We start from the raw sequence: 27,613 nt of genomic DNA on the forward strand, positions 1-27,613 counted from the left end.
ACCTCAACCATCTGAAGTCATCTGAAGTCGTGGTGCTAGGACCATTACTCTGCTGCCGGTCGAAGACCAGTCGTAGTCGTACCTCGACCATCTGAAGTTAAGGCGCGAGAGATTGCTACGATTTACTGGTTTGAGAACCAGTGAGCGAATAGAATTATCTCTCAAACGCCAATGGAAGTTGCGGTGCGAGAGATTACTGATGTAGACTGGTTCGGGAACCAACGAGTTGAATTATCTCTCAAACACCAATGGAAGTTGCGGTGCGAGAGATTGCTGCTGTCGACTGGTTCGGGAACCAGCGAGCGAGTAGAATCATCTCTCGAACACCAATGGAAGTTGCAATGCGAGAGATTGCTGCTGTCGACTGGTTCGAGAACCAGCGAGCGAGTAGAATCATCTCTCGAACACCAATGGAAGTTGCGGTGCGAGAGATTGCTACGCACTGGTTCGAGGACCAGCGAACGTGTAGAGTTATCTCTCGAACACCAATTGAAGTTGCGGTGCGAGAGATTGCTACGCACTGGTTCAAGGGCCAGTGAACGTGTAGAATTATCTCTCGAACACCAATGGAAGTTGCGGTGCGAGAGATTGCTACGCACTGGTTCGAGGACCAGCGAACGAGTAGAATTATCTAGAAGACAAGATATATAGTAGATAAAATCGAGTATATACTCAAAAAACTGCATGGATCTTCTAGTATTATCAGGATATAACGAGCAGATGTAAATATCAGGTATTATGTAAACCGTAAATAAGCATGATTTATACAGAAGGAAATAGAGCGAGCCCCCAGCGTTAAACCGTTGTCGGCTTAACACCGGAAACACTCGCATAATAGATATTGTATAAAAACATGCTCTAGGTAAACATAATAAATCATGGATCTGACAATGTTGTATGATCTGAATAGGTACGACAAATTGCAGATAAAATATTGCGTACCTTTGTAGATACATGCCGGATGTATCTACGAAATTAGTAGACCAATTTAAAAAACCAATCTACCAATTACCTTATTGCGTACTCGTTCGACATCATACGATCTGACATCTTTTGGTACGCCGCGAAGCTTGAGGCTTGGATGATCTCGATAGACCAAGTTGTTGACGACGATGGTTCCGATCTTGTCGGAAGATGTACTTGGACAGGTTGGATCTCCTCACAGCCGAATCCCTTACCTGGCGCGCCACTGTCGATGTTTGTTGTCGCGATTTCGGTATTTGCATAGTATGGGGATCGTTGGTACTAGGATATACGCAAGACTGAGGTAAAAGAGATAGAGACGAGGATTTTTATACAGGTTCGGGCCCCTGAATTGTCAGGTAATAACCCTACATCCTGTTGGCCGAAGCCGGTATTGCTCTTATTCATGATAATCACACCAGTACAATGTTTGGGCTAGCCTATCTAACTGTTGTCGACATGGTGGTCTGACGATCTGACTCGTAGTCGACAACAGGGTAGCCTTTCTCCTCGAATCCGTGCCCGGCGAGATCAGAGATAGCGCTTTCGTCTCTCCTGGCAGCATCCGGAGACACCGTAGGGTACCAGCCGTGCTTATCCCTGAAGTCGATATCCGGCGGCGTGTCTTGGCGTATGTAGACTTCTATGTTGTGGCTTCTATGTTGATTGTGTTGGGTGTTGATCCTCTATGTTGTCTGTCCCCCCTCTACTCCTAGGGGGGCTTGTATTTATACCCATAGGTGTTCCCTTGTCCAAGTAGAACTAGGGAAACCAATATAGATATAATCCGAGTAGTCCTTATCGTTTCCATGTAGAACTCTGGTTGTCTTTCCTTATCCGGAACTCCTCCTATATCCGCAGGTTGTTTCCGTATAGGACATGGTATGTGGTAGGTCCTGCTGAGATTTAGTCAACTACTATTAGGTATGTGGTATCCATAACCCTGATAGTAAGTAATTAAATATCGAAAAGAAAATCTCGAGCACTTACTTTATGAAAGAAGCTTCTGCCTAGGTCCAGGAGAGGAGAGAATGCCGACAGCTTCGACACTCCTCCGTACTTCTCCTCACTCTCTACGTATTTTCTCCACACTACTAAAGTGATGCCTAAAATATGAAAGTGGGTTGTACTCTACTTTGTTGTGTGTTGTGAGTGAAGTGAGTTCCTCCTTTTATAGCAGCTCAATGACAGTTGTAGATCGGTTGTTAAGTCGATAAACACTCCTATCGTCATTGGGAACCTGATAGGGAGGCACCACGTGGAAGTCAGTGGCCGGGAGCACCAAGGCTGCCAGGCCACCACCTTCAGCCACCAACCTTTCCTTGGTGAGGCTGAAAAGTGGCCGTTATGGCGGTGCGTCGTGGATAGGCTTAATTTTAGTCGGTTTTGACTGGTATGTGGGCCCTCCAATCCTTGTGCTTGCACATGATTAGTCGGAGGTACATTTCGTCACATAGCAGGTGTAATTTTTTTCCAAAATTATCTGCACACATATATTTACCAATACTCATGGAAACGATTAGTAATAAACCCTCACTACTAAGTTTGATATTATATTTTGTATTTTTTTTATGCAGGAGTTGAAGGTCATAGTTGGTACTTAACGGCTGTCAACAAAACCCTCAAGTGCCCCATTGTCCAAGTAGAACTAGGGGGACAATTATGGATACAATCCAAGTAGCTTAGGTTGGGGCAAAATTGACTCTATTTCTCTTTCCTTGTCCGGGACTTCTTCCTTATCTACTTAGGACTTTTGTCATACGTATGAGGATTGATTCTATATAGGACTTGGTATATGGTGGACCCCGCCGAGCTTAAACATAAGTATAGGGTGTCCTATATCTAGAACACTGACAAAAATTCTTGTGAAACGTTTTAGCTTTGAGCTAGTTGTGCAAATGATAAAAAAAAGGAGGAAAGAAAAGGAATCAGAAGAGAAGAAAAAAAAGGAGAAGAAACAATACATAAGAAGAAAAGAGAAGTTGTTGTTCTTGTTGTTTTTGTTTGTGTTCTTTTAGTGCTATTTTGAATGGCTACGCTTGTGACCAAGCTCGTGTCTCTAACTAAGTTTAAGCTAGGAGCAACATAGTATCATTGTTGAGCATTTATTCAATCTCCTATAGCTCCTAGTTGTACCGTGATTTTGCTTCCAACCTCCTGTAGCTCCACATATTTATCTACTATGACACATGCTCGTGCTTGTTGTTGGTTCCGGTACAACTAACCATTGTTGATGTTCTTGTTGTTTGCTAAACACCATCTACATAACATGGTAAAAACATGTAAGAACTCAGTTGCACAAGATGGGAGATTGAGAGGGAGTTGGATATCACCAAGTTCAATAGTTGATAGGCTATATTTTTCTTGTTTTCTACTAATCATGGTATGAGATCGCGACTACGGTATTTGGATGGTATGGGGATCGTTCGTACCAACGTATATGCAAGATTGAGGTAAAAGAGATGGAGACAAGGATTTTTATATAGGTTCGGGCCCCTTATTTGACAAGTAATAGCCCTACATCTTGTTAGCCGAGGCCAGTGTTGCTCTTATTCATCGTAATCACACCAGTACAATAATTGGGATAACCTATCTAGCTATCGTCGACTTGGCGGCATGGATAACCAACTCATAGTCGACGACAGGGTAGTCTTCCTCCTCGAGTCTGCACTCGGTGAGATCAGACATAGCGCTAGATCCCTCTTGTTGGCCTCCGCAGACACCATATTTGGTTTGTCTAGGCTTATCTCTTATGTCGATATCCGGCGGCTCGTCTTGGCGTGTGTTGGCTTGTGTATTTGCGCGTCTATGGTGGGTGTGTTGTTGTTGTGGCTCGTCCCTTCTCCTCCTAGGGGGCTTGTATTTATACCCATAGGTGTCCCCTTGTCCAAGTAGAACTAGGGAGACCATTATGGATACAATCCGAGTAGTCCTTGTTGTTTCCATATAGAACTTTATCCGTCCTTCCTTATCCGGAACTCCTTCTATATACGAGGTATGATTCCGTATAAAATTTGATATATGGTGGGTCCTGTCGAGCTTATTCGACTACTATTGGGTATGTGGTATTCATAACCCTGACAGGTTATGCAAAGGAACTGGAGTTTATCATGTTGAATGCTAACCTTTTCACCTGCTAAAAGACACAACGAGTACTATACATGACGCTTATAAGGTACCCAATTATAATCATGCAAGAGTAGAATCTGTATTGCTTTTCTTTGATGATATGCTTGATTATGCCGCTTATGTTGATTGGGAGCTAGCAGTAGACAAACAATTTGAGAGGCATGATTTTTCTAATGTTCAAATGATTAAGACTGCTAGTAAGAAGTTTACCACTTCTGTATCTTTTTGGTGGAATCATGTTGGTGACAAACCTGAAATTTGGGGAGAATGCAAGTTATTGATGAGAAAGAGATTTGTGCTTTCTTGTTACAAAAAGGTTCTCCTTAAGAAATTAGAACATCTGAAATAAGATGATAAAACTATGTAGGAGTAATTCCATGAATTTAAAATTTGTATCATCTACTACAGTTTAAAAGAATACAATGAATGCACAATAAGTAGATTCTTGAAAGGGCTTAATTTAGATACTCAAGTTAGGCTTGCTAATGTGACATCTAATCATATAGCCCACATCTTCATGCTTGCTTGCAATGTTGAGATTGAAATTTTGGAGGACACGAGGGAGCAACATGCTATGCTTGTGCTTCTTGTTACTAACATTTTGTAGGGAGTTCAAAGCATTCAGCAAACCTGTGAAAACGAGATCGAGGTGCTATTCCCATCGCTTGAGAAGAAAGAGAAGACTGATGCACCTACATTTTCTAAACAAAGAAAGATAAATTAAATGGTGCTGAGATAAACCAAATGTTCTAAAAATGGATAAATCAAGGTGATTGTTCTCACATGTCCACTTTTCATGCTACCATAGAGCAATCAAGTGTGGAACCTATTGCTAAAATGTATTTAACACATATTGATTCAGATGCTATTCCTTGTGGTAAAGAAGAGTTTTGTGATCATGATTCACTTATAACTATGACTCAACTTTTGAATGAACATTGTTCGATGATATTTTGTACATTTCATTTAAATGAGCTAAAAGAAATGATGCGTGCGTCCAAGTTCTAATTCTAGAAATGGTGGTAGAAATAATAGTTAGTGATTATCTGCCACTAATGGCACAATCTTGCATACATGGCCAGATGTACTTATGAATATTGTATTGATGGTATGGACACATATACTTATGATATATGGGACATATCATCCAATTATTCTCTCTGAAATGGTAGTATGGCTCAAGGTGACAATACAATCCACCCTCGGTTGGCTAATGAAAAGAAACAACGGGGATTTGTTTTTTTGGAAGCATGCCATTGTTCTTTAGCATCATCATTAGAGGGCAATAATCACACCATTTGCCGGCTGGCCGTTGATTTCCTGGCATTGCTTGCATGGAAACCATGTATATGATTGTATAGAAACCCATAAATTAAAAGCGAGATTTGTTGTACACTATGTGTATACGAATACAAGGAAATAATCGATCCGTATCACGCCAGGTTGGAAAGGAGCTTGCCCCGGTAACTCGGATGGAATTATGCTGAGTAGGATCCCTATTAATTGGAAGAATCACAACGCATGGAAGAAATGCAAATCACAAAACTTAGGCAATTAGCTAGCCATGAATTGAGACATCAGCCATGCATGCGCAATGGATGGGAACCGCCTCATCTTCACTATAAAAGGTAGACCATCACGCACATACAGAGGAGGGAGACGCAATAAAGTGAAACAGAAGGCATCTACAAGGCTGAAGGCCTTACACCATGGGCGGCACACGACCGCTCACACAAACAACAAGCTTGTACAAACATGTCGTAGAGGCAATGAAGCACATGACCTGAACAGCCAGCCAATAAAGAAGGCCAAGCACTCCAATCTGCTTCTATGTTACACTACGTTTTTTCCTTCTTTTCTACAGGTTCATGGTGTCCATCCATGGAGTCTGGAGGTTGCTGCTGGAGTCACCATCCTATTAGGCAATGCAGAAGACAAAATGACTAGCCATGCCGGGTTGCTGTCAGTGATGCTCTCCCAAGCTCGCCATCGACGTGTCGGCCAATGTCAGGTGAGCTCTTCACCATTGACTAGATTGCAATGGAGATGTCACTCACTGCCAAGAGTTGGATGCACGATATGATGCAATATAGTAATAAAGCAATTTATATGGTGCACAGAGTTTATGCATATTTAGATTTGAAACCTCCTATGGTTGTGCAAGAAAATAGCAAACTAAAGAGATATATCGTCTCAAGTTTTTTTTTTTGTAGTTTTGATTTGAGGAAACATGTTGGTTTTGAAGAAGAGGAGGGGTCTGATCACCCGACTCTGTCGGCATACAACAAGTTAGATGCACGATATGAGTACTTTGCTTCTATGAAGGGGTGCAAGATGAGTTGCGGGAGAGTGATTTCAATGTAATTCATAAACTTTTGTTGTGCATCTCCATTGCCATGTACATTCATTTTATTAGAGAACCATTCTATTTGAAAAATAATTGATGATATTACATGAGAAAAGTTTAGTGTGCTTTTCATTTGCACATTTCTATGGGCAAGATCATGCACTACACAACAACCACCACATAAATATAAACCCGGCGATAGTTTTCTATAAAGAAATTAAGGGAGGATGATGTGACCATGACAAATATGCATAAAATCGTTGCTCACATCATATATCATCGGATGAAGTCGTTTCATCACAAGCTCTCATTTGATTGCATTAAGAATATGACACCAACTAATGAGGGAGATACCTTTATTTGTTTAGGAGTAACCTACATGGTTGGGGTTGCATATATATGGAAGATGTACACATCAGTTATGATACATCAAGAGATGGAGATCAACTCCCCCGCACTCTGGAATCCAATTCGGCCACCTGAGACAAAACTAACTTCAAACGACCGTGGAATTCGCATACTGTTCCGTTTTGGCCTCACAAGTACTCATTTAAAAGATATTGTTGTTTACTCTCAAGTTAGTCCATCCTCACCATTAGATTTGAGCGAAGCTACCCAGAATAATCGAAACAACATTTAGACAAAAAACTTGGGCTTGGGTCTTGTATACAGTAGAGCACATTAGGGATCCACCAAGGTTAGGGTTTGCTCCTACCACTCTGCTCGGTTGATTTTCCACCTATATAAACCCCTTGTAGCTACCATTTGCAACTTGAATTTTGTTTACATGAAAGTTTAGCTTCAGCTACTTCATTGTACTCATATGTGTCAGTTAGACCACTCGGATACTTGATTCACCCCCCCCAACTTAGTGTGTGTCAATTTCATATTTAGCAAGTGTTGTGATTGTTTCCTTGTTAATTTGTTCTTGCTTTGTTCTTCGATTGCTAGTAGGTTCAAGGTTGTTCTTGGCACGACAAGAACAACAACAATTCAGAGTTGGTGTACTAGTTGCTATGGCGCAACACCCCCTGTGGTAGTTGTAGTTAGACATTGGTGTACCAGTTGCTATGGTGCAACACCCTGTGTGGTAGTTGTAGTTAGACTGTCAATGTGGACTCCTCCCCAAAATCAAAGTTATCCTCTTCTCATTGAAAGATCGGAAAGCCCTATATAATAATTACTATACTTGCATGTTGAACTTTAGGTATTTAGTGGGTAGGTATTTAGTGGGTTGTAACTATATAGAACGTATAGATTTGTGCAACCATGCTCCAAACAATTAGTGTGTATCATTACAATATTAAAAGCACACTCCACTAACAATCCACATAAAATGAACTACTATAAGGCATTGTGTAAATAAATGTTTAACAAACTCTTCCATATTACTTTCTCCGTTTCATAATATAAGTCTTTCTAACATTGTTCACATTCATATAGATGTTAATAAATCTAGACACACATAATGTCTAGATTTATTAACATCTATATAAATATAAGCAATGCTAGGAAGTCTTACATTATGAAACGGAGGGAGTACAAAATTGATTGTGCTTAGTCCCTTTCTTCCATCCTCTTAACGATGTCATCTTTTTTTTAAGAAGTAGTAAGAGAATATCTTGACTTTCTTTTTGGTGGTGCTTTAATTTTCTAGAGCTTTTTATAAGGGCACTCAACATTTTGGTTTTTCAAAGCTTTACATCCTGATTAGTCAAGACAATCCCTTTGATATTTGAGCTGTAATACCATCCATTTATTTGATTTCTCCTTCTATGGGTATCCTAAATTTAAACTAACTCCGGCCTACTCTAAAAACTTTAGCCACATATGAGCACCATGACATGTCCTTAGAGGTGGAGAAAGTAATCAAATAGGATCCTAGATCTAAACTGCTTACTTGCCCACGAACGCCGTTGTTGTACTTCTGACTGGGGAGAGGACATAGGCGATGTAAGATAGACAACTGAGGGAAGGCAAGAAGCCAGTGCTTGAGAAAGTATAGGCGGCGGCGGTGTGCGTGGGGGCCTAGAGACTAGGAGAGAATCGATGTAGCCGTTACAGAATAAACTTATTATCTATGCCAGCCTTAAACCTAGCCGCAAAATACCTATAGAACCATAGTACCCTTCCGCACTTGTATCTCCTATTGATGAAGGAGTGGTGCTAGGAGATACTGAAGTCTTGCCGGCCGTTCGATCTATCTCGACCGACGGCTAAGAAAGGTTTCATATATCCCTTTTAGTAATCACGAAAATCCTTTACCTACAAGCACTAAACTAACCTAATACTCTCATCTGGCCACACCAAAGGTGACTTGAATAAAAGTGAAAAAAAACGGTAGGGAGAAGAAGTTGACAGCAGATAGATAGTCATCAGATGGATAGATCAACAACAGAGAGGCAAGGCAAAGGAGATGGATGGAAGGAAGAACCACACTACAACATCGAATCGAGGCCGAGACGGACCAACACAAACAAACAACTGCACACACAAGCCCCACCCCAAGCCAAAGCGAGAGAGACCACCCCAACCAACGCAGCAGCCCAGCAACCTCCACCTCCTCCTCCTCCGCCGCGGCCGCCTTCCTCCTCCACCGCCGCCGTCGCCGCCCGGACTCACTACCCCCTTGTTCTAACCCCCGGCCACCCAAGCAGGCCCCCCTCCCTCCACGACGGGCAGCGCGCCTCGGGAGGCACGCACGCGTCAGCAGCAGCGTCGTCAGCGTCAGCGGCATCAGCATCAGCATCAGCAGCAGCAGCCGCGGCCGGAGATCGCCTCCCCGCCTCCCCCCGCGTTCCAACGCGCCCCGCGCGCGGAAGCTGCAGCAGAGGTGAGAGTCCCCCCCCCCCCCCCCCCTCCAGTTCAAAATCCCCCTCCACCCCCAACTCTGCCTCGATCCATGTACCCGCCACGCGCGCGGGGGGCGGCGGCAATGGCGGCGCGCCACTCGCCGGCGGGGCTTCGTTCTGGTGATTCGGGCGCCGGGGAGTTCGAATTCGGGGGCGGGACGCAGGTCCCGGGGCGGAATTGGGGTTGTCCGGATTGGATCAGAGGGGATGGGGACGGGGGCGCTGGGATTTGGTTTGAGCTTCGCGTTGTTGCGGGGGCGGCGCGGTTTTGCTCGTCAGGTTCAGGATGTGCGCGGGTTCGTTGTTTGGGGATGTTCCCTTAGCTCGGTGCGACGGCATGAGCTCGGGAGTTTGAATTTGGTGCGAAACCCTAGCTTTTATCTGGATTTCGGGTTGAGGTAATGGGGGGCACTGGATCAGAGGAGCTCGTGTCCATGTAAGTTGGAGATAAAATTTGAATTGTGACTATGTCCACAGTTCGTTCAGTCACCCGGTGGAGCTTGTGATTTCGGTTATCTGTTTGTTAGAGTTACAATAATTTGATTAATTCGAGTGTGAAGCCTTTCCTTTGCTTACTCGTTCGAATCGGGAGAAACTGAGTTGGAGTGAAGGAGAGCTTGATGCATCTCAGTTGGAGATTTTTCTTTTCTTGTTTTGTAGGTACAAGGTTGTTTGATCTTGCTCAGGTGGCAGCTGGTCTCAGTTTTTTTCCCATGGTTTCTGGATAGGAAAATTCTGGTAGGCTTCGTTCACATGACGAAAGTTAGTTGTCAAGCTTGAATTTTGTGGAGCAGGGAAACTTGTGTTTATGCTATGCTGTTTTAGGTTTTGTTTGGAAGTTACTCTGAGTGTACAGTTGACCTTGGCATTTCATATCGTTCATTCATGGTTGGTTTTCTTATATGGTTTATGGTGATGAGCGCTGCACAGAATTTGATGTGTTGTGCCTTTCGGCATGTGTTTTTTCATGGACAGTATTTCTGTTTACCTTGTTTTATCAACATCATGTTCCAAACAAGCGGAAACCTGAATTTAATTTTCAAAGGCACATGGAGTATGGCTGTTCAAACATACACTTAATTTAGTATGACCCATTTCAGTGGCATTTTGTATTCCCATACATGCCAATACATAAGATTTGGTTTCTTATTGTTATTTTAATAGGCGTTCTGAATCTTAACTATAAGCTACCACTAAATGATTTCAAAGTCCACTAGAATTTAAATTGTGACAGTGTCCAAAGTACAGTTACTCAGTGGAGCTTGTGATTTGGGCCATCTGTTTTTATCAGTTATATTAGTTGATTGATTCGGCGAAAAGCCTCCATTTGCTCACTTGTTGGAGTCAGGAGAAACTGAGTTGTGAGTGAAGGAGAGCTGGATGCATCTCAGTTGGCGATTTTCTTTTCTTGTTTTGTAGGTACAATGTTTTTATTGGGGGGGGGGGGGGGGGCGATTGTAGGTACTATTTTATGTGATCTTGCTCAGTTGGCTGATGTCTCAGTTTTTCTTCTTGGGTGGTACCTGTATTCACATGAGGAAAGCTTGCTGTCAAGCTTGGATTTTTTGCAGGGTCTGCAAAAACTGCATAGTTGGAGCAGGGAAACTCTGTGTTTCTGCTGTTCTGTTTTAGGTTTCGTTTGGAAGTTACTCTTCGTGTACAGTTGACCTGCCATTTCATATTGTTTCTTCATGGTTGGTTTTCTCGAATGGTTTATAGTTATGAACAGTGCGCAAAATTTGGTGCGGAGTGCCTTTTGCCATGTGTTTTTTTAGGAACAGTATCTGGTTTGGGTATTTCAATTATTAATTATTTTCAATCTCCTTTTGTGGTGAATTTTTTTATTTACCTCGTTTTATTAAAGAAAAAACATCATGTTCCGAACGAGCAGAAACCTGAATTTCTGATTTTCCAAGGCACATGAACCCATGTAGGTTGGCCGTTCAAACTTAAACACTTATTTTAGAATCACCCATTCAGTGGCCTTTTTTATTCCTGTACATGATACACGCCAATATCAAATTTCCTTTCTTTTTGTTAGTTTAATAGGTGCTTATCTTACCTAGAAGCTAGTACTAATTGATTTCAATGACCACACAATTTGCTGGCACTTCTTCAAGTTTTGCCAAATGCCAACACTAACACAAATCTACAAGGATCCAGAACATACTGAGGAATTACGTTCTTTATTTTATTTACAAAACTATTTGTCCTGAAAGGACATTAACACATTTTAGTGAAGTAATTTTCTTTTTACAAGGATTTGGCCTTATCAAATAACCTTGGTAAAAGTAATTTGTGGCAGTCAGCCCCACTTGTCTCTCATCCCTATCTCCTTCCTGCTCCCTATTTCACATTGTATTGGTTTGGAGGAGCCTTCATCAAGGAGATGTTTGGTGCTTCCCTCTCATATGATGCTACCTCCCTGCTTCCCACGTGTAAAAGTTCTCAAAAATCAAAATTTGGACATTTAGGGAGACAATTTTGTATCCATGTAGAATTCCAAGGTCAAACTTGATTTTGTATTTGAAAGATGTAAGAAAGACAGACATAATGAATAGTGATTTTCCTGCTTGGTACCATTCATTATTGCTGGTATGGAGTTTCCTTTTTCTAAAATTTTCATTGCAATTGAATTATCCCTCCCCTGTATCTCCAAATTTTTAGAGATTGTTTTTAACTTTTACATGTAGGATTAGGAAGTGCAAGGATAGTTTTGTTGTGCAAGTCTACTGGCCACTGCTACTGGAACAGGCGATTGTTATTTTCAAGTAAACATCCTACCCTAGAAGGGATATCCTCACTTTATTTTTTTAAAAAATCGAGCAGTCTCAATTTCATTACAGAATCTGTGAATGAATGGTGAGCTGGGCACCTCAAATGGCATGAGCTGCATGAGGCAGGCCATGCACGGTTTACAGGGGAATCAGGTCCTTAGCCAGTCTTTACTTATAGGCTTTATTATAGCCAAGTAGTTCAATAAGTCTTTCCTTCTATTCTTGTTGAGCCAGGTGTTGGTTGAGCAACCACCATCATCAGTATTCAGTTCATTGTAAAAGGAGAAAGCAGCTGGCATTATATCATACGTAGAAGATTTTCTTCACTGATTTATTGTTCTTGGATAATCCAATGTGCTACTGGCATTTTATTTTTATTTTTATTATTTTACATATTTTGTATTCCTAATCAGAGATTTGTTCACTGCAGTACATTTTGTGGCTAGCTTTATACTAAGAGGGGTCGAATTGGAGGAGGGCTACACTACTTGGTGGAGATTTTACTGAGATTCTACGTTGTGTTTCAATTACATTTACATGGCATATCTTTTCTAAGACATGCCGTCCTCTACGCCACCATCAGTGCAACCTGCACCAACTGTGCAACCATTACCGTCATCCACGGCAGGACAGAGCACTCGTATTGACCTTCGTGAGATCAAGTCCAACATCATTAAGAGGATTGGGCCAGGGCGAGCAAAGAAATACTTTCAGCATCTAGAGAGGTTCTTATCATCAAAATTGAACAAAAATGAGTTTGATAAGCTCTGTCTTGTGACACTTGGCCGTGAGAACCTCCCATTGCACAATCACCTCATCCGTTCTATTCTCCACAATGCATGCCGTGCAAATGGTCCACCGGCAATTGATGCGCCCAAGTTAGCAGGAGATGTTTCTAAATCAGAACAGATACTTCATCCTGTTTGTAACAATGGTAATGTTTCAATCCAGCATGTCAAAGACAATAGATCATTGACCATTGAGCAGGAGGGAGCGCCTATTATCAGGGAGAATGGTGCTCCAAATTTTAGTGATCTGAAGAGACGGCAACAGGTTCAGAACAGTGAGCATGCTGAGCCACGTAACAAGCGATTACATTATGAAAAGGAGCCACTGAGTTTTCTTGAGCCTTCACACAGCAATGGCCCTTCTGCTATATCTTATGGTGAAAACTCGGGAGGTGAAAATATACACCGTATCCAAGGTCCCGTGCGAGCTCCACTGGGGATTCAATTTTCCCCAGTTAATTTTGGTGGGATTCAGAAATCTTCAGCCATTGCTTCTGTCCCTCCAAATGATAGCTCTGTTAGTTGCTATGAACTTGGTGAGTTATGTGATACTATGCTACTGAGTAAGAGGATGGAAAAAATTGCAGAAGCAGCAGGTTTGGAAGGGGTCTCAGTAGAATGTGCTAATTTGTTGAATAATGGAGTTGATGTTTTCTTAAAGCAGTTGATTGGATCTTGTGTGCAGCTAGTTGGAACAAGATCACAGCTTGGGAAACTAAGCCATGCATCACTGAAGCAGCAGTTGTCACGTAAGCTAATAAATGGCGTATCACTGAAAAATCATGTGCATGGGCAGGGTATTATTATACCTACAGGCCCTAACTCGATCTCAATACAAGACTTAAAGGCAGTGTCAGAGTTAAGTCCACATCTTCTTGGGGTTAATGCATCACTGTTACGTGAGAAGATTAATTCATATGACTGATTGGGTGGAGCAAATTGGATGTTTTGTTCTTTCAAGATAGTATGGACTTGATGGTGTGCCTTACTTCATGGCTTATGTATCCAGGTCCTAGCTTATTGCTGAGTGGTGGAAAAGGCAGGTGAACTTTGTACAGTGTGCTAACATACTGTGACTGGTCTTCAGGGCAACCTGTCAGAATAAGCAAAGATCTGCTTATCTACTGGGGTCTGTACTATTTAGAGTAGGACCCATCCATTGTGTGCCTCTAATCAACAGTAACGAGGCATTAGTGCTTCATACAGAACTATGGTGCTCGACTCCAAACAAATTGAGGAGCCATAACACAGAATTCTCTGTAAGTGGACTGCAATGATACATGCTTTTCAATTGTTACATTTCTAGCATAGATAGCAGAGTAGATGATGATTTATTTCCAATCAGTTTTGCTTTAGTGTTAGCAAAAGTAGGGATTATTTATAAGGAATATGCGCATAGAAAAATGTAATGTTCTTTTGAGAAATGAATATTCCTTCCCTTCAGAAATGATGAAAACCATGCTATGGGATAAACCAACAGAGGTTTTATCCAGTATTTTGAGGCACACAAGTTGCAAAATAGATGGTAGAAACTGATTTTTATTAGATACCCTTCGACTCCTGAGTTTCAGGACCCGATTGTACAAATAACATTCTTTTGCCTTCTGCACTGTGGTCTTGCACTTTTATGTATTGAGAATACACCATGGGCCGCTAAATGTGTCTGGCCGGTTAAGTCCACGAATGTCTAATATGCAGTTTGAGGTCCTCGAACTTTTCCAAACTGTTCCCTAGAGGCCCAACCTGACCCCACACTGCCACATATGGTGCCAGGGTGGACACTGGTGTAGTATTGGAATTTTAGCGGCATTTCTATGTGGGCATTTTGCAGTTAGATCCTCTAAAGAGTATGATTTACATTAATCACATTAATAGATGGGTGTGAACCAACTTTATGAATGCTTAAAAATCAAAGGATAGCTATGGTAGTGTAGGTGCAGTGTAAATATTTCAATGTCTCCATGCACTTTTTGCAGCACTAGGCCCCATACTTTGATTTCTTTGCAGTTACTTATGTTCTATTCGCAGCTCTGCGTGCTGCAGCTCTGGACTTCTCGTGGTTGCCCATGGGGATGGAAAAACTATGAATGGGAGAGCTTGTAGGGGGTTATTTGCAAACTTTTAGGTGATTAAAAAGGGCATATGTGATTGGACTGTGCATGTTGGTGCACTCCTGTCTATCCTGGTACTGTTTGGCTTCCATGTAGGTGGTGTGGGGCAATATCGGACCTCTAGTGAACGGTTTAGATAGGTTTAGGAACCTTAAACTGTAGATTGAAACTTCATGGACCTAAGTGAAGCAGGTGGACAGGTTAGCGACATGTAGTGTATTTTACTCATATATTCATCTTCTATTTAATACTACCTCTGTTTTTTTTTATATATGACGCCATTAAAAAAATATAAGTCATGCTTTAAGAACCTTTAATGATAAATCAAGTCACAAGAAAATAAATGATAATTACATGAATTTTTTGAATAAGACAAATCGTCAAACATATCTCAAAAGTCAATGGCGTCATACATTAAAAAACAAAGGGAGTACTATTTATCTATTTCTGGATGCTATTCTTGTAGTTCTGCTATGGCACTCTGCAACTGGCCATTTTCACAAAAGGAAAAAAAAAGGTCTTTTCGGAATCTAAAAGCAGTTACATCAAATAAGGAAAGAAAAAAATATGTAGAGGGATCCACTTGATAGGTTTGTAGCATATATCTAATGGGCAAAATGAGCAAAGCTTTGCATTAGTTCTCCATTATATTGTAGTGGTGTCAAAGTGAAACTTACTAAAATTATGATTTAATAAGGTCGGCAGTGCCATATGCATGTTGGATGTAGTTTCCTAGTCATAGGTTTGATGGTTCCATTATTATCTCTGCTTGATGCAGTTACAGTGGAATGCATGTTAGTTAACCAAAAATATTATCTCCGTGAAGTTTTGTTATGCACACTCAGTATCACAACAAAATGGTTTTGATCTGGTGAAGAAAAAAATAATTCATGATCTAATTCTTTTTCTGGGGATTGATTTGCCTCTTAACTATTTATTCAGCCACTGAAATCAAGTGTCCCTTACTCTTTCCATGTTGTCTGTATTTGCTCTGGTATCTTATTGTTTAAACCTGAAACCATCTGTACTGGCCTTCTTTTCTTCATTTCTGTCGGTGGCCTATGTAGTTCTTGGAGTATTTGCCTACTTTTGGAAGGCAGTAGTTCTTTTTGCTTCTGTTATACCTTGATTTGTTCAATGGGAGTGCACAGCTTATTGAGAATTATGATCTCTACCTAGTTCTTATCAGTAAAGCACATAGATTGTTTTTATTTATATCGAGGATTAATACAGTTGATGCCTTCGTATTGTTACTTTTACTTAATCTTTATTCTGGAGCAGTAGTTTATTTTTTCTTTTTAGTTCTGTATAGTGAAATCCCTTTTGGGGGCTTTTGGTTTGTTGGTTCATCGTCTGTCATCCCACTTTTTCAACCATTGCTAAGGTAAGTCGAGCTTTGCTAATCATATAATTTTGAATTTCGAAGCTTTAAAATTTGGATGTTCATCTCCCCTTTTTATGCGTTCTCTATTGTGGCAAAAAAACAATTGCATGTAGTTGTTATTCTTCTTCAATAAAACATAATGACATCGCAGTTAATTTTAGAGTGTATTGTTTTTCTTGAGACTGATGTAATGAATTGGATGGACTATTAGAGAAAAATACCTCATACCATGTGGGAATCTTTGTGCGCATGCCCTCAGCCTGCTTTGATGTAGTACAATATTTTTAAGGTAAAGAACACTGCTAATGAAACCTAATATGCCTGCCAACGTTCTTTCAAGCTTCCAGGAATCCATGCTGATGATGTCAATCTGTAAAATGGGTTACCTCCAGGACAGAGCCAGGATCCACGATTTTTTTTCTCCAATGATCTCCACAAAGTGCAAACATGAGGAAGACACGATTCTGCAAAACGTGGTTGCTTCTCTGTGCTGTTCCCATCGGGTTAAACAACAATTTTGGTAGGTATTATATGCCTGGGATATAAATTGTGCATACATTTTTACCTATTCAATTTCCTAATCTGACAGGCACAAACTTTCCATTGTGCAGTTCGTAACTTTGATCTACTGGCAAAATTGCCCCATCGTGAAGCATAAAGCATCATTCATGTATAGAAGAAACACAATAAGCCACTCCGCTGGCTGATCCATATCGAATGATATGAAGCATCCATAGCTCTGTACAATCAGTGTATATACGACTTGTTTATTCCGTTTCATAAAAATTTCAATTATTCTATATACCTATTTAGTTTCATTCTCACTCAGATAAACTGTGAACATCTTGCTTATAAGATTGGCGAGTGGTATCTGGTGACAAGTGGATGCACCAGAACAAAGAGGTGTTATGATTTCTGAATATCAACATCAGAAAACTGTATGGAATATATCGAATTCTGGTTGGGGGTAGGATTGCATACAAGATTTGAGTATCGTGCATGACAGGCCAGTTACCATCAACTTGTTGACTAGGAGTCTAGTTTAAACCCTGTCTTTGAACTCGGCCCTGATTGTTCGAATTATGTGGAACCTCAGGTTTATCTTTCAAGGTGGCATTGATATTCTTCAACTGTTGGATTCTCAAACTTCCTAAGTTAACAACACAACCTTGATCACATTCACCCAAGCAAGGATGCAACATACCACAAAAATTATCTTGGGGGCATTTAACTTTTTCCACTTTTTAAGATATGATAATTAAAGATTTGTCATTCGAAGTCTATAATATGTCTATAATATGTAGGTATAGTGGTAAATCCTTAATTATCACTTATAAAAATGGCAAATAGTTAATTATTCCTTAAAAACGGGGGTTATACATTACTACCTCTGTTTTATATTTTTATATTATAAGTTGTTTCGATTTTTTTCCTAATCAAACTCCATTTTATATTTTTATATTATAAGTTGTTTTGATTTTTTTCCTAGTAAAACTCCGTTTCATACTGTAAAAAAATAGTTAACATCTAGAAAACCAAATTAATTTCATTAAAACTAACATTTAATATATTTTGATAGTATGTTTGTTTTGGGTTAAAAATATTGTCATATTTTTTTACAAACTTGGTCAAACTTACATTTGATTAAAAAAAGTCAAAGCAAATTATAATATAAAATGGAGGGAGTAGTAAACATGTTCTACAAATTAGGCCACGCTTCACATAAATTCTATGAGCAAATCAATTGAGCACTCGGCTTCCCAAGCACAAAGCTGACGAAAGATGGCCAATATAACTGGATTTTTCACATTTTGGTCCTTTTGAAAAACTTATTTCGCAAATAAACCCCTGAAAAAACTTATCCTAGTCATGTTGGCGCCCTCATCCCGCCACCTCAGCATCGCCTCGCCACGTTGGCAGGGGGATGGCGCCAGCCACTCTGATGCTCTAAAAAAGACCATTTCTGGGATAAGTTTTTTCAGGGGTCTATTTGCAAAATAAGTTTTTTAAAAGGACCAAAATGTGAAAAATCCAGGCCAATATAACAAAAATGGAGAAGTAGCCACGGTACTATTACAGCAACATGAGCTGTAGTGCTGCACAAAGTAATAGTAACTTTGTGTAGATGCAAGATCTAACAAATAGCCAACAATCTGATCAGCAAATGCTGTTGTCAAAAAAACTCAAATCTTGCAAGGTTATCAAAAACAATTGTTGCCTTTTCTGATTAGCTTCCTACTATGAGCCTCAAATATTTCTCAACTTACTAATCAGTACTATACAGACCACTGTTTTCAAACTATACTTGATCTCTCGTATCTAAGACATGGTAAAAATTTGAGTTAGGTGACAGTAACTTCTTGGTCTGGTCTCAGAACCAACTGCACACAAGGTAAGATGTTAGATGGTGTCCTCTATGCATAGTAGTTGAAGCTGTTGTTCAGTAATTCCCGTCTTTTACTTGCGCAATTGCTCTGACAAAGTCCTCATGCCGAACCTACGAGAAAATCAATATAGGATGCAACAACGTAATTTCTTTTCGCAGAACAAGACAAGACAATGATGGACAAGGAGAATAGGAGAGAATGTGCAGCGTACATTTTGACAAATTTATAAAACATTCTCACAAACATTACATTTATCTAGTTCTGCTAATACATTTCATGCAGAATGGACAGGGAAAAATCGGTAAGTCAACAGTTGTGTAAACTGTAAAACTAATAGGGCATGATAAAAGGATAGTAAGTTTATATGTACTAGAAGTTGAATTTACAATGCAAATATAAATCCAGTAAATGAACTTCACTAAGAAAAATGTTCTGCTATGCAATATTCTCCGTGGCTGTACCGCTGCTGTTATTTATTACTCTGTTTTTAGGTGTTCTCCTTTCAGAGTTGGATAACTTCTTTTAGCTACTCACATATTGTTTTTTTAATTATGAAGTATTCCTCTGTAAATTATTCGGGAATGCTTTGCAGTTTGCATGATGAATAACCACACCACTATATTATCACGAAGAGGAAGTATATAATAGTTCTGAAACAGATGAACATGGCTGCAGTAACCAACTGTGAATTATTGCAGCAGAAAGAAAACTGCTTGCTTTGTCTAAAAGAAGAACCGCTAAAGAAATGATAATGCAGCTAAGAATAAATAAGAGACAGAAGAAACCTCTGTAGCATCTCGGTGAAATGCCAGCATGCTAGCCTCAAAGCATACAGCCTTTAGCTGTGCACCATTAAAATCATCTGTACAGCAAGCCAACTCTTCAAAGTTTACATCAGGGTTTTTGTCCATTTTTCGGGAGTGGATCTACAAATAATCATACAGAGCAAGACATTTAGGTTATGTGTGCAAAGCTAGATATCTTTTCAACAACTAAGCAAGTAAAGGAGGGAAAAAAAAAGGTGTTCAAGGTAGCTTGCCTCCAGAATTCTAACTCTAGCCTGTTCAGATGGATGAGGGAATTCAATCTTTTGATCTAAACGGCCAGATCGCAGAAAAGCAGGATCAAGAACTTCTGGCCGATTAGTTGCAGCTATTACCTGTTAGTCAGCCAAAGAGTTCATCATGTCATTACTTTTTTAAAAAATACCAGCAAGAAACAGAAGTAAAGTATTAACAGAAATCATATTTTAGTGAATGTCATAAAGCATGTAGGAAACATGTGTTCGTTAGATAGACAAGCGATAAGGAACAAAGCTTATGTTTGAAGTTATAAGAAGCTGAAGACAATCAACAAAAATGCAAGAACAGGTCCTTAGGAATATCCATTAGGATAACTAAAAGGCTAATATGAATGAGGATGTCTTGATATTATCTTTTTCATGGTATTTATTGTAGCTTTCATCCAGTGATCAATATTGCACAGAACAAATGGGCTTCGCTCCCTTCCAAAAAAAAAAGAGAGAGGGATTCACTGCTTATGGTCACCTAAAGTTATTCACAAGTTCTAAGAAATTTCGAGTCCATGCTGGTACCATTTGCTGTTTGCGAATAAAAGAAGAGATTACTGCATCTTAACACTACAGGCCTGTTTGGGTAGTCGGAAAAGGAAAAAAAATCACTCACAAAAAGCCAGCTTTTCGTCCTAGTCATTCATTCTCCTCTTCTCATTTCAACCTAATCCTTCCTATCCCAACACCACTAATATCCCACAGCCCAAATGCCCTGTATCAGTACATACGTGAATATAAAAAAAATAAAGTGGAACAGGAAGACATCTGAAGGGCTCTGTACTCTGTACCAGGATATGCACACACACCAAATGATTTAATACAATAGTTCCATACACAGAAGAATAAAGAGATATGAAAAAAAAACACACTTCTAAACATATTTCAAGCCGCAGTTTGCATATTGCTAAATCTCCATCTGTGGTTATCGAAAGCCACATGAGCTTGTGGTTATTAAAACATTTACCTTTATACTCTCATAGCTCCTGACGCCATCCAACTGATTAAGAAGCTCCACAATTGTTTGTTGCACTTCCCTATCACCACTGCATGGCCTGCAACTAGTCAGAAGTGCAAGTACTCAAACCTAGCAGAAACAGAACATACATTGTATATTGTTGAGAGCACCATAACTGCCAAATGTACTAAAGGTCCTATTATAAACTCGAGTTACTTCTACTACAAGTCTCAACAGGAGCCTTCATGACTTTGTGCCAGAAATGAAGTTCAAACTTCCTTCCTGACATTTCTGAGGATCTAAAAATTCAAATGTCTTAAGCAGACATAAAAACTTGTATTGGAAAAGAACCTAGAATCATTTGCATAAAGTAAACTTGCAGTATACATGCTAAATTAAGTGATATATCAACTAAGGGTGCAGGTAAAGGCAATATACGATTAGAAAGAGGACATGATTTAACAAGTATTTAACATGTCAGCAAGTAGGAAACAAACAATTGCTGGAAAGAAATTAACAGAAAAGACCTAGTGTATTTGTTCACATATTCAAAAGTGGGAAATGATGAAGGAACGACCATGTTTGTCATACCTATCAAAGTGCTTGCTTCCAATTGCATCAATTTCATCAATGAAAATAATGCATGGGGCTTTCTCTTTAGCAAGCTGAAAGGCATCACGAACAAGTCTTGCTCCCTCACCAATAAGCTTCTGCAGGAGTCCACAAAGAAACCAGTATTAATCTCAATCGTACATAAAAAAAAAGGCAAATCATGTAGCACTAAGAAACTTTTCAGAGGAGCTCAAAGATATCGAAGGATCATGAAAAACTCTGCTGTTCAATGCCTTTACGCATTTCATGTATCTATCAAATACTTTGATTGGTTTTCCCAAATTCACTGACCAATGCATAAAGATGGAACATGAGAAAGATACAGAATATACGCACACCTGATTTCATGAATAGCACAATAATATTTTACTGACAGTTAGGTGATGGATTTTCTGTTGCAAGATAATTACCACGGCAAGTTGTGGACCAGTTAGCTTAAGAAATGTTGCATTTGTCTGGGAAGCAAATGCATGGGCAACGAGTGTCTTCCCAGTTCCAGGTGGTCCATACAGAAGTACACCTTTTGGAGGGTGAATTCCCAACCTCTGGAAGCAGTTCTTGTGGATTATTGGCAACACAACTGCTTCCACAAGCTCCTCAATCTGAATATGAAATTTACAGAACAGTTTATTACTTATAGGAGATGGGGTGGTATAAATTAACAAGTAAACAAAACGCTATTCAGTACAATAATAAATTAACAAGTAAACAAAACGCTATTCAGTACAATAATAAATGAAGGAGTGCAAACAATGTTGCTATTCAGTACAATAATAAACTATGTCCACTGTTATTATTACCATTCTTAAGCAGGGAAAAGTAGAAAGAGTTGTAACTTGTTTTTCGAGACCACCAATGCCACAGTAGTGTTCATTTGATGTACTGTCAACACCAATTAAATCTCCAGGCTTAAGTTTGCTAGGGTACACTACCCCAGCAATAGGACGGAATATAATCTGTCATTGCAAGAAAAGGAAACAAAAGAAAAAATATATATATCAGAATAAGTTTAGAACATAGATGATTGACTACAGAAAATGAAATCGAGTTCATTGCCTCAAGAATGTCCCCTGTGCATAAGTTCATATTTATCTATGGGTGGTATAGTTATTGCAGCAAATTTAGGCTCCTGTTGATGCATGTGCAACTCCACTGTTGATTCGACATGCCAGTCAGGATTGAACATATCCGAGCAATATTCATAACCGAGCTCACAGGCAATAGGAACATAGGATTGGTTTAATTCTTCGCTTGCAAACATAATTACATTGCGAATGAGTCACGACCACAAATATTAGCAAAACACATTGAGTATGTTCCGTACACATGCACAGTTCAAAATGTGGAATACCAGAAGCGTACTTTTAACTTTTGAAAACTTAATCAAGCTTGTTTTAGTCTAGCAGTAGAGACATGCTGAATTAGTGAAAGGCAGAGAGTTTGCTATTGTCTGAAAAGAGAGGTTATCATCTGTGGAACAGAAGATATCACTGCAACCCTGTTGATGTTACAAATGACACAGTTCTGATATATTATGTATATACTGCCTCCGTTTGGAAAAGGATGAAGTTCTGGCCTCAACGCCTGAAGACAAAGACATCTCTTTACAGCTAAGAAATTGACAGCTTTGCCCCTTACTAGAGTAATTAATGTTCCAATCATTGAAATGCCAAGAGACCAAGCAGGCCCAGGGTAGCACAAATTTCAATCTACCTCAATCAATGCAAGTAGTGCTGCCACGTGGAAACATTCATATGCAATTAGGGATAGCTAGGAACAGCAGAGTTGAGTTTGAGTAATGGATTGCTCTCTCTCTCTCTCTCAAACGGGCAGGAGAGCCGCGCATCATTATATAAAGGAAAAGAGTCTAAGAAGACTCAAAGAAGCCCATTAGGGCAAGGTTTAGTACACAAGGGCTGGCTAAAGGAATAAAAAAGGACTATGACTAGCAATCCAAGCAAACACCACATCTATGGCCAAAAGGTACTAATGAATTGCTTTTAATAGGGGTAATTTGATAAAGCTTTAGGTAGAAAACCGAAAACTCCCCTATTTGAGTACAAAATCAACATTTCAAGTCGTCATCTAAAAGAGAAGGCAGGAATGGGTAACACTTAGAATGAAGCCATACGTACAATGCTGCACTTGTGCAATATTTAGAGATTAGAAAAGAGAAATAGATCAAGTTGGTTTCTTACTTTTCGCTGCAAATGAAAGCCAACATCACAATCATCCTCAGCAGTCTCATCCTCTGGGCCCTTTTCCATAATCTAGAAATGGAATGAGCAATTAACCACACACTTATACACAGATGTACATAGCATCCAAAATGCCCCCCCAAACTACAATTACATCTTCTCAATAAAAGGCCTACTTCTTTTCGCTGCAAGTGTAATAAGTTATTCATCGCTGGATGTTTGCAATTCGATCACATTGTACAATTTAGAACCTAATCCAAATTCAGAACTCCAGAATAGGCCAATTGGAAATGTAGATAACTCATTCACCCCCTGAATCCTCAATAACACGCAGTTGAAAAATGTGACAACACGCCCGAATATCGCTCATGATCATACAATTTAGAACCAAATCAAATGTCATAACATCATAACATGCAATTGGCTATAACGTAGCATAACTGCATATAAGAACCCCCCACACATTTCATGGACCGGCAGCGCGATTTTCAGAACAATGGTGAGGACAATGGCGCACAGATTAATCAATTACTCTAGAACCCAAACCCCGACCGAGCAAGAATCTCGAGCATCAACCCTAAAACCCCCCCAATTGCAGGTGGATGTGGGCGCTTACCCTGAGGACCATGCCGACGAGGTACGCCTCGTTCGCTTCGATTCCCCGGATGACGCGTTCCATATGCTGGTTCAACTTCGTCTCCTCCATCTGGAGAATCAAGCAAGCAAATAAACAAACCAACCCCACACCATCGGAGGTGAAACCCCCCCAGCGAGAAACCAAGAAGAACCGATCGATCGATCGACCAATGGCGGCTGCAAGAACCGACCCGGACCGAGCGACGCGGGTTCTCACCTCGAGGGTCCTGATCCTCTTCTTGAGGCGGTCCACCTCCTCGATGTCGCCGCCGTCGGCGGCGGCTGCGGCGGAGGAAGGCATGGTCGGTGGCGCGAGGCGGAGGCGGAAGTGGAGGCGCGGGGGGAAGGGAAGAGAGCGCCCCGCCCAGAAATACTCCACTAGCAGCCAGCTAATGGCGATTTTTGTTCTTTTTTGAACTGGGCAAAAAGCGATTTCGTAGCTAATCTTTTTTCTTTTAACTGCTAATTATATGTCAGTTTATCAAACTGCAAATATCCATGTAAGAAGTCTGAATAATTATAAAAGCGTTCACAGTGCATACACGTGATGTGTGTGGTAATGTCTATCCATATAAGCAAAATGTGTGCGTGGAGGAGAGAAAATGGTGGGGTCCACGTTTTCATCAGGTTCGTGTGGCTTTCTTTGGCTACAAGAACCTCGTCAAAAGAGAGCTGATTTTTTCTAGGAAGAGAGAGAAGAAGAAGCTTGCCGAGAAGCCACGTCCTCGCCGGAGAAGCTCGCCGAAGAGGGGAGGGTAGAGGCGTCAATCCGATCTAGATCCGCGCCTAATTCGCCGTCCCATTCGGCGGCGACGACAGGAGCTCGCCCATGGAGGTGGTGGATGGTGAAGCAGTGGCACCCTCGCCGGTCGACGCCTCTTGATCCGCGTCGCCGAGCTCCTCCACCACCGACTCATCTGCCGCTGACCCGTCCACCGCTTCTGCGCGCCGGCGCTCGCCGTTGTTTTCCGGGGGGGAGGGGGGAGGAGGGTGGTGTGCCGGTGAGCCCCAGGCCCGCCGCCCCTCCGGTCGGCGTCATCGCGCTTGGCTGCTCCGCCGATGCGCAGTGCTCTCTACGCGGTGGGGAAAATTGGAAAGGAGAGAGAGAAGAGAGAAAAAAATGGTAAAGCTGGCACTGGTGGGACCCACAAGAAACAACTTGCACTGTGGCATACTCCCTCCGTCCCAAAAAAACCCAATCCTAGGTTTGAATCTGGACATAGGATTGGGTTTTTTTAGGACGGAGGGAGTATATAGCTAAAGATTGTCCCTGGTCTAGCTGGCGCGCAAGACACCGCAAATGCTCATGACACACTATGAACGCCTAAAAGTTCTTCTCTTCCGTTTCTTTTATCACAATCTTATGTATACCTGATACCAACATCCTATATAATTATAAATACCATTATTGGGTATATGTGTATAGCTTGTCAACACGTTAGAAATAACGCTAAATAGGGGCGTGGTTAATTATGTTCTATGCTAATCGAAGACAAATTTTGTTTAGACATTTGTAGGAAAAAAACCATAATTATGCGAAAGTAAATTAAAATGTCAAGTTAATGATATTATTTTATTAAAAATATTCTAATTTACATCAAACTATTTTTTAAAAATATTTTCATCAAGAATTAAATGTTAAAAATACATCCGCATTGATTTTCATGCATGTCCTTCCTATGTTGTACCCCTCTTTTTCGTAAGAACGTTTGTAAACCATGTTTTTTTTCTCAAAAGTCTTCTATGTAAAAATATTTTAAAAAAATCATATTAATAGTTTGTTGAACACATCACTACACTGGTTAAGGTCACCTGTGACGGGCCCAAACCCTCACCTTTGACGGCTTTGGGCTTGGTCAGTGATCAGTGGTCACTGGTGAGTCCAGTCACTTTTGATGGGTGGCCGGCCGTCAGTGGTGACATCCACCTCTGACGGGCAAGTTAATAGAAGGCCGTCAGAGGTGTTGGTCTCAGCTAGCCTAGGGCCAGTTAGGACCCGTCACAGGTGTCTCATCTCTAACGGGCCCCTAAATAAAGGGCCCGTCAAAGGTGATGATCTCCGGTATATAGTAGCCGTCACAGGGTGACCCACCTGTGACAGGCCCGAAAGTAAAGGCCCGTCACAGGTGGGTCACCTGTGACGGTCCGACGTTTGCGAGTCCGTCACAGGTGAGGTTACCTGTGACGGATTTTTCTTCCGAACCGTCACTGATGAGTTAATTCCAGAAAAAAAAATAAATGCTAAATATTGGCTAGCCTCAGGAATTGCTAGCCATACCCTCTGAAAAACAGAAACATCACAGGTGCCAGTCACCCCCCCCTCCATATCACATATTCCCCAACTGCCCAACATCACAGATGCATCACATATCACAGATCCATCACAAAGCAACAATTTACAACATCACATATGCAATAATTTAATTTATTATAGCACACAATTCATACCCCATGAAACAATTCATACCCCATGAAAGTCCTCAAATGATTACCAAAATTTCTTGTATTCTGTTTGTTGTGAACTTTCATAACCTGTCAATAAGGAAAACAAAGGAGAAAACAGATGTACAACGTAAATAGTAGTTGATCAAATTTGATGACACTTTAGTAAACTACCATAAATATTGCACATATGAAAGTAAATTACATTGCACTCCATAAAAACATATTTTTTTACATCACAAGAAATTATGAAAACATCTTTTTTACATCACAATAAATTATCTAGCCAAGTTCATGAGTCTATTTGACATGAAAACGTCCTTTCTTGTTCATTATTTCTGACAGAATGAAGGCGCATACTTCGCCTCTGATTGCGGGGGAGTTGATGGGTGAGATCTTGAGGCCAGCTCTACCTTTCTGTTTAATAAACAAGATGTTAGCACATTTTGAATAGCAATGTTGGTATTGAAATAAGCTTATTCGCCATTAGCAACAACCTCAGGGTCGAAATCTTTCACCTCTCTTAGAAGTGTTGACATGTTGTGGCACACGTGGAAACCACATTGGTCTCCGATCTATTGTGCGCATGCGAACTTGGTGTCATGGTAAAGTTCGTCCTTGCCCTCCTTGTGCCTATCACCCTATTCCACATATGGGCCTCAAGCCATATTTAAGGCCTTGGTGATTTCAGTGAAATCATAATCTTTGGACTTATTGGAGTTAAGGTAGGTAACCCTAGTCCACTTAGGTACGATGACTAGGAGAATCCAATGTCGCCTGCGCAGTTGTTATGTAGCGTTAGTACTAAGAACCTTAACTTAATAGTATACACGAAGGGTATTGGCCTCTTACTCTTGGTTGTGTGCGCACATGATGTACTCCTTGTCTTGATGGGCCCATAAACACCGGTTGACATAGTCAACCACTTCAGTGAAGCTCTGTTGTAAATTAACCTCGTTC

General features: G+C 40.6%; 2 protein-coding genes across 22 annotated transcripts; one reads left to right on the plus strand and one right to left on the minus strand.

Moving 5' to 3' along the window:
* The first annotated feature begins 8,900 nt into the window (after positions 1–8,900).
* LOC127769391 (uncharacterized) lies at positions 8,901–17,328 on the plus strand. Of its 19 annotated transcripts, none has more exons than XM_052294966.1 (5): positions 8,901–9,272; positions 12,499–16,351; positions 16,563–16,640; positions 16,744–16,871; positions 16,963–17,328. In XM_052294966.1, exon 2 carries the CDS (start codon positions 12,627–12,629, stop codon positions 13,779–13,781), a length of 1,155 nt encoding a protein of 384 aa, XP_052150926.1. In that variant the 5' UTR covers positions 8,901–9,272; positions 12,499–12,626; the 3' UTR covers positions 13,782–16,351; positions 16,563–16,640; positions 16,744–16,871; positions 16,963–17,328. The 19 variants fall into 19 exon arrangements, with proteins under 19 accessions (XP_052150926.1, XP_052150920.1, XP_052150927.1 ...); XM_052294960.1 differs by having other exon boundaries at positions 12,499–14,115; positions 16,270–16,351; positions 16,563–16,871; XM_052294967.1 differs by lacking the exon at positions 16,563–16,640 and having other exon boundaries at positions 12,499–14,115; positions 16,270–16,351; positions 16,699–16,871.
* Positions 17,329–17,914: 586 nt separating this feature from the next.
* LOC127769393 (26S proteasome regulatory subunit 6A homolog) lies at positions 17,915–24,601 on the minus strand. 3 transcript variants are annotated; one of them, XM_052294973.1, is made up of 10 exons: positions 24,429–24,601; positions 24,192–24,281; positions 23,576–23,647; positions 22,178–22,333; positions 21,788–21,979; positions 21,357–21,475; positions 20,775–20,862; positions 19,778–19,897; positions 19,524–19,664; positions 17,915–18,848 (listed from the first exon to the last, which is right to left on the minus strand). In XM_052294973.1, exons 1-10 carry the CDS (start codon positions 24,510–24,512, stop codon positions 18,792–18,794), a joined length of 1,119 nt encoding a protein of 372 aa, XP_052150933.1. In that variant the 5' UTR covers positions 24,513–24,601; the 3' UTR covers positions 17,915–18,791. The 3 variants fall into 3 exon arrangements, with proteins under 3 accessions (XP_052150933.1, XP_052150931.1, XP_052150934.1); XM_052294971.1 differs by having other exon boundaries at positions 20,775–20,868; XM_052294974.1 differs by having other exon boundaries at positions 17,917–18,848; positions 20,775–20,853; positions 24,429–24,600.
* Between the last annotated feature and the right edge of the window lie 3,012 nt (positions 24,602–27,613).

Source organism: Oryza glaberrima, chromosome 4 (genome assembly GCF_000147395.1).
Source record: "Oryza glaberrima chromosome 4, OglaRS2, whole genome shotgun sequence".
Taxonomy (NCBI): Eukaryota; Viridiplantae; Streptophyta; class Magnoliopsida; order Poales; family Poaceae; genus Oryza; species Oryza glaberrima.

What these genes read in the sequence shown, in the direction of transcription:
- LOC127769391 (XM_052294951.1), top strand. Translation starts at nt 12,627, where the DNA reads ATGCCGTCCTCTACGCCACCATCAGTGCAACCTGCACCAACTGTGCAA.
- LOC127769393 (XM_052294971.1), bottom strand. Translation starts at nt 24,512, where the DNA reads ATGCCTTCCTCCGCCGCAGCCGCCGCCGACGGCGGCGACATCGAGGAG. An exon ending in GCTTTCATTTGCAGCGAAAA is followed by an intron (nt 22,334 to 23,575) that starts GTAAGAAACCAA and finishes TTGCAATGACAG; the next exon opens with ATTATATTCCGTCCTATTGC. An exon ending in CTAGAGTTAGAATTCTGGAG is followed by an intron (nt 19,665 to 19,777) that starts GCAAGCTACCTT and finishes GATTATTTGTAG; the next exon opens with ATCCACTCCCGAAAAATGGA.